At 37.9% G+C, this 6,121-nt stretch overlaps 1 protein-coding gene across 1 annotated transcript; it reads left to right on the top strand.

Annotated features, from left to right (window-relative positions):
* The first annotated feature begins 467 nt into the window (after positions 1 to 467).
* On the top strand, positions 468 to 2,122 carry FIB4 (Plastid-lipid associated protein PAP / fibrillin family protein). Its single transcript, XM_086790720.1, has 4 exons — positions 468 to 833; positions 939 to 1,163; positions 1,250 to 1,376; positions 1,619 to 2,122. The coding sequence occupies exons 1-4, from the start codon at positions 534 to 536 to the stop codon at positions 1,819 to 1,821; spliced, it is 855 nt and encodes a 284-aa protein (XP_086646846.1). The 5' UTR covers positions 468 to 533; the 3' UTR covers positions 1,822 to 2,122.
* Positions 2,123 to 6,121: the final 3,999 nt, after the last annotated feature.

Below are 6,121 nucleotides of genomic sequence, written 5' to 3'. Positions count from 1 at the left end.
AAATAAAAGAGAACTCTTGTAACGTAAGTTTTGCTCAAATTACTAGTTATACAGAGCTAAAAAGTCTTTTATCAAGTATTGAACTGCACCTAGGGAGAGCTAATCCACACTATTATCCATAGTATTCTGCTGGGAACTTCCACGTGGGCTGAGCGAGGGCTTGGCCATGTGGCCAGGTAGCTTCTTGTGCTCCCCCGCCGTGGTTGAGCGAGGGCTCGGCCATGTGGTGGCTTCTTGTGCTCCCTTGCTCTAGCATGAGGGGGAGCAGCATGCGTGGATCACTAACTAGTTCTATTATTCTAAACAGCACATGCCTTACCATTTGCAATCTTTGACAATCATTAAGAGTCTCAATCGTTCAAATACGTGAGGAAAACATTACTTCTAAGGTTTTGATTTCCCCTGAATAAATTATTTGGATCAATTAGAAGTGGGACCATGTATATATCATTCGGGAAGCGCTCAGACCACGGGCTTCTTGTGTGGTCAGGAAACCTAACATAGGGCGGCAAAGAGGAGCGAGAGGGTGAGCCATGGCTTCTGCAGGTACGGTAGGTCTACAGCGGGAGTTAGGTCTATTCTTCCTTCCAAACAGAGCAAGCACGGGTTCCCCTGAGCCGCGCAGACTAAGTCTTTCTCCGAAGGTACCATCCAAAGGCTCTAACGCCGGTGGCAGCACTTCACTCCCTGCAACGTCGGTAAGTCAACTCAGGAGAGCTAGGGACCAGAGGCAGAGGAGTGCAATTGCTGCATCATCTTCAGGTGATACAGAGTTGATCATCAGGAAGGAGGAAGCCCCCGCTGACACGGCATCTCTCAAGGTTGACGTGCTCGTAAGTAAAATATTCGTCCGTTTGAGCATGCTGCTCCTTCTAATTCCATGTGGCAACACTCCCAAAATCACATTTGATTGAGGCCAGCGCGCCCTGTGATCGCAGGCGGCGGTTGCGGGTCTAGACCGTGGGCTCTCTGCCAGTCAGGGCGATGTAGAGAAGGTGAACTGTGTGGCGGGGCAACTTGAGGCCGCGGGTGGAGCCGTGAGGTTGGTGCAGGATGGAGAGGATTTACAGGGGAGGTGGCGCCTAATCTACAGCAGCGGATTCGCGTCTGGTGGGAGGCAGCCTGGACCGCCGCCCGCCGTGGGTCCTCTGACGCTAGGCCAAGTAAGTGTGAAACATCTGGATTGCTTTAGCGGATGTTGTTTAGATTTATTTGTCAACCATATGTTGGTCCTTGATCTGGACGTCAGGTGTATCAAAGAATTGACGTGCTTGCAAGGGAGCTAGACAACATAGTGGATTTGCGTATAGGCACTCCGTGGCCCTTGCCTGCTCTCCAAGTGACAGCCACATTAGCGCACACCTTTCAAATCACCGGTGAGAGAAGAAGACAGCTGCTGCTGCCTCCTCCTCCTCCTCTTTTCCTTGTATATGAGATCATCATCTGTTATATATGCAGCCGCCTTTCCTCGTATTACGAGATCATCTGTTTCAAGGTTTCTGACTTTGTGCGTGTGGGGGGGGGGGGGGGGGGGCCTATACTTTCCTTCTTTTTGTAAATTGGTTTGTTTTGTTTTTTGGGGGGGGGGGGGGTTCTGCTGCTGCTCTGTTTTTGATAGGGGACAACGGCATCAAGATTACACTCGAGAGGACCTCAGCGAAGTTTGGAGGCTTGCCACCCATCGAGCTGCAGTTACCCGATTTTTGGCTGAGGCCATCGCCAAGTTTGCGAAGTGGAAGCTTTGAAATTACTTACTTGGATAAGAGCATGCGAATCAGTCGAGGCGACCGTGGAGAGCTTAGAATTTTTCTCTTAGCATGATTTGTAGTAGAAGTACAGAGAGCCAAGAGCACTTTGCTTAAAGTTCCTCGGCATGATCTGTAAAGTACAGCTCTCAACATTTCTCCCAAGAGCAGCACTTCCATCAATCTAGGACGACACAGCCCATTTTCTTTCCTCCATGTACCCACATCTTCTTCTTCTCTATTTGGAACAGAGTCCATGGCAAGTCTATTGTTGCATGAAATTCACTCTCATGTACTCTCAATAAAATGGTCTCCATATCCTCCTCTAAAATGTGGCTTAACTACATTCCTGACAATAGATATAAAACTTTAAAACATATTCAAACTATTTACTTAAATAAAAAAACATTCATAGTGATAAGCCTACTACAAATTACTTACTTGCAAAGTTTTCCATGATGCCTCCATATTTGATATTCCAATGTGTTCTGTACCTAATTGAATTAGGAGTAACAAGCCCATAATAAGATGTAATAATTTATATAATCTTAACATAGTACATCTATCTATAATAATACATTTAAAATAATTGTTGGTCTAACATTTTCACCCTTTTGTTTACCTGTTTCTTTTAAGTGAGTTTTCGTTTTCTCACTTACCTTTGGAACAAACCAAAAGCTAGTATTAATAGTCACAAAAGTTTTTTAAAAAATGAGGAATTGAAAAAATTAGGAATATAAAGAGCTAGCAAAAAACTTGTGGAAAATTTACATAACCTTTTCTCTCTTTGACTTTTTCATGAAACCGGGTTCAACATTGAAACTTACATATAACTTTCTCTTTAAATTGGTTTCAACATTGAAAATTGCATATACAATAAAATCTTAAAAGAAATTTTGAACCAATCATTGGTTTCACTCAATATGTATACTACATCTTACTTTCTTATGGTTCTTATTCTTTTTGATATGTCATAATGTAGTAGCTCAAAATAAATGTTCAACATTACTCTCTTTCATTATATTATAAGAATCTTAATTTATTAAATATTATCAAAACAACATGGAGTTTAAATGTAGAAGTTTAAAGTTGAATCATTATGTGGATGAAGAGAAATATAATGCTAAAGGCCTTCAAAGCTACTCATCTCAAATATAAAATTTTCCACCTGTGTAGAAGAGGACACACATTTACTACAAAATAAAAATTTATTTTTTTGAGAAATGTAAGAATGTTATTTATTTAGGAATCTAAGCTGTCTTAAATGGTATAAAAGTTTTTTCGTATATTTCTCCTACTATAAAAATAGAGGAGAATATAAAAATAAATAATATTAAAAAAATCATGTTTGGAATGAAATAAATATATAATAGAATTTCATTGTTTATATAGATTGACAATTTCCTATCGCATCAATGCAAGTAGTATTAGCTTGAAAGGAGTCTTAACTTCATTAGACCATCTTTGTACAAGGGGTTAGTTGCCAAATTAAATGGCATGTTGATCCTTGAAATAAGTCTTTCCCATAGAGATTGTGTTGGTCTCTACTCACACTGGTCTAGGTGCCCAAAACACCTCAACATGTATAGATGTAGATCTAATACCAAAGACTTGATTGAGTGAGTGTGAATAAGGAGGTTCCTTATCTTTAACCTCTCCATTATGTATATAACCACATGACATAGAATAAAATTCGAATAACAAGTATAAACTAATTACAAATACATTAGTATATGTATATATATATATATAAGATTGTGACATTTAAGAAAGTTAAAAGATGTGTACCATCTGCTGAGGTTGGAGCACCTTTGTTATTGCTTATCATTATGCTCATGAGATCAAAGAAATTATCGCTTCACATATCATTTTCTTTAGCATCATCACTATTTCCACATTCATAGTTTCTATCTCCATCCTTCACAAATTTAATCCAAAGAAGACATAATACATGGAAGAACTATAAGGCATCAAATGATATAAGCTCAAAAAATCACCTTCTACATTGAAACATATCAAGGATTCATATACTTCAATGATCCAAAAGCATTATTGAGGAGAAACTAAGCTACAATTGCCACATGATTGAAACTACCTTTGCTTCTCCCTCAATTATCATACTTCACTTTATACTTAGTACTATCCTAAAAATCATAAATTCTATTAGAATCATCAGAACTACTAGGTACCAACCAGCTCTGTTTATTTTTCCACATTTCCAAGAATTCATGGCATAATGAATCTACTTTTTGTAAAGCAACTTCAATTTTTCACCATTGGGAATATAATCAAAACATAAGATATACTTTCTAGGCATGGCATATTTTAAACACTTCTCATTGCATGTTAAGCAATGATGCTTTGATTTTTTCTTTCCTTTGTCATTATTATTGCATTGACATTCAAGAGTATCACCAATATAGTTGTCATCTTCTCTTCAATAGAGCACAGTAGAGGAGTATGTATAGAATTCTCTAATACTTGGCATATTCTATATCATTTAGAATGAACCATACCAAGCGTCATAAACATGGTGTTGAATTTCTCCCAACATGTGGGAACACTTATGCCATCTAGATTTCCATCCCATGTTTCTAGAAATTGCACTAGTAGTTATATATGTGAGAGTCCTTAATGGATTATGTGAGATTTTTTTAGTGCATATGTGCATATATGAAGTCAAATAGATCTAAAATCCAAATTTCTAAGCCCTAAACTAAAAGCCCTTATGGTCAAGCCCAAGCCCTAAAACTTAAATCGTCCTATAGAGCTCCAAAATATCTAAGTTGAATGCATGAAACTTACTCTTCCATGCCTATGCTCACCACTCTTTTTATCCCACAAATTCTTAATCTTTATAGATGCTTTAAAATCTTTTGGAAGCTTTCCTGGGTTGGTGGAACCAATATTATCTAAATCTACACATTCACACCAACACATACTCTAGTGTATAAACATGGCACTCTCTCATCCACACACACCCTCCATCATTTGAGAATATTTAATGTCCAATCAGCTTGATTGCAAGATAAATATCATCATATTTGAGACCTCCAACTTTTTATAAAGATAAATATCATCATATTTGAGACCTCCAACTTTTTATAAAGATATTTAACTCCTATAATGTAAACTCACAAACTCACATGTTTCTTCTAATTACAACCTAGCCTCTTACTCTAGCCTTCTAGTCATGTCTCTTTAATAATAGTTGTCATAAACTTTTACTTTTCAAATCCCAAAGTAAAGATAGTGTTCTGCATACCTTCTTTCCTCACTTGATACATCTAGATCTACATGACTATGAGTCCTTTTTTTATAGTCTTCTAGCTACCTTCTTTCCTCAAAGATAGTGTTCTGCAAATCCCAAAGTAAAGATAGTGTTCTGCATACCTTCTTTATACATCTAGATCTACATGACTATGAGTCCTTTTTTTATAGTCTTCTAGCTACCTTCTTTCCTCAAAGATAGTGTTCTGCATACCTTCTTTCCTCACTTGATACATCTAGATCTACATGACTATGAGTCCTTTTTTTATAGTCTTCTAGCTACCTTCTTTCCTCACATATATGTCTCTGCCTATATACTTCTTTCTTGATAGTGCTCTACATACATTCTTTCTTCACTTACATGTCTCTATGTGTCTACTCCTTTATTGATATTATGATACCTTTTTGATGAATTATTCCTTGAAAATATAGTTAAAAGTCATTGCCCTTTGTATGAATTATTCCTTGAAAATATAGTTAAAAGTCATTGCCCTTTGTATGAATGTCTCTTTGAAAATATAGTTGAAACGTCCCTTAAACAATGATAAATTAAGAAGTTTTAGTGCTACTCATGTGATCTCTTTACTAGCCCCCATAGGAACTCAAATGCATTCCCCGGCAGCGGCACTAAAGATGTTAATACTAACATACTAAAGTTGCACACAAGAGAGAGGAAGAGAAGAAAAGAAACGACATGCAAGTGTCGAGTTTTGAGATGTGCACTAAGACAACCCTAATGAGGGTTAACTCCCCAATTTGAGGCCACTAGAGGCTCACTCCACCTCCACTTGTGTCACCCAAGTGGAGATTCAAGAGATAGGTAGAGAGCAAGAAGGAGGGAGCTATGGAAAACTCAACCTTCACTCCATACCACATATATGCAAGAGGGACCTTGGTAGAGAGCAAAAAAGCGGAGAGGAGAAGCTAGATCATCACCATCCCTACAAGCATACACAACAACAATCAAGCATGCAAGCAAACAACAAGCAAGCATGCATCCACAAGCTCATAAGAGAGAGAGAGAGAGAGAGAGAGGAAAAACTCAAATGAGACTAATGGTATTGTCCCTTTTCATATTTCATAAAATGTCATATACAAGAGCTCTT

The sequence above is a fragment of the Cibotium barometz genome, chromosome 55 (assembly GCF_041138505.1).
Source record: "Cibotium barometz isolate CiBa-2024 chromosome 55, ASM4113850v1, whole genome shotgun sequence".
NCBI classification, from domain to species: domain Eukaryota; kingdom Viridiplantae; phylum Streptophyta; class Polypodiopsida; order Cyatheales; family Cibotiaceae; genus Cibotium; species Cibotium barometz.
The sequence above is the reverse complement of the archived record's forward strand: the minus strand, read 5'-3'. Positions and strand labels throughout refer to the sequence as shown.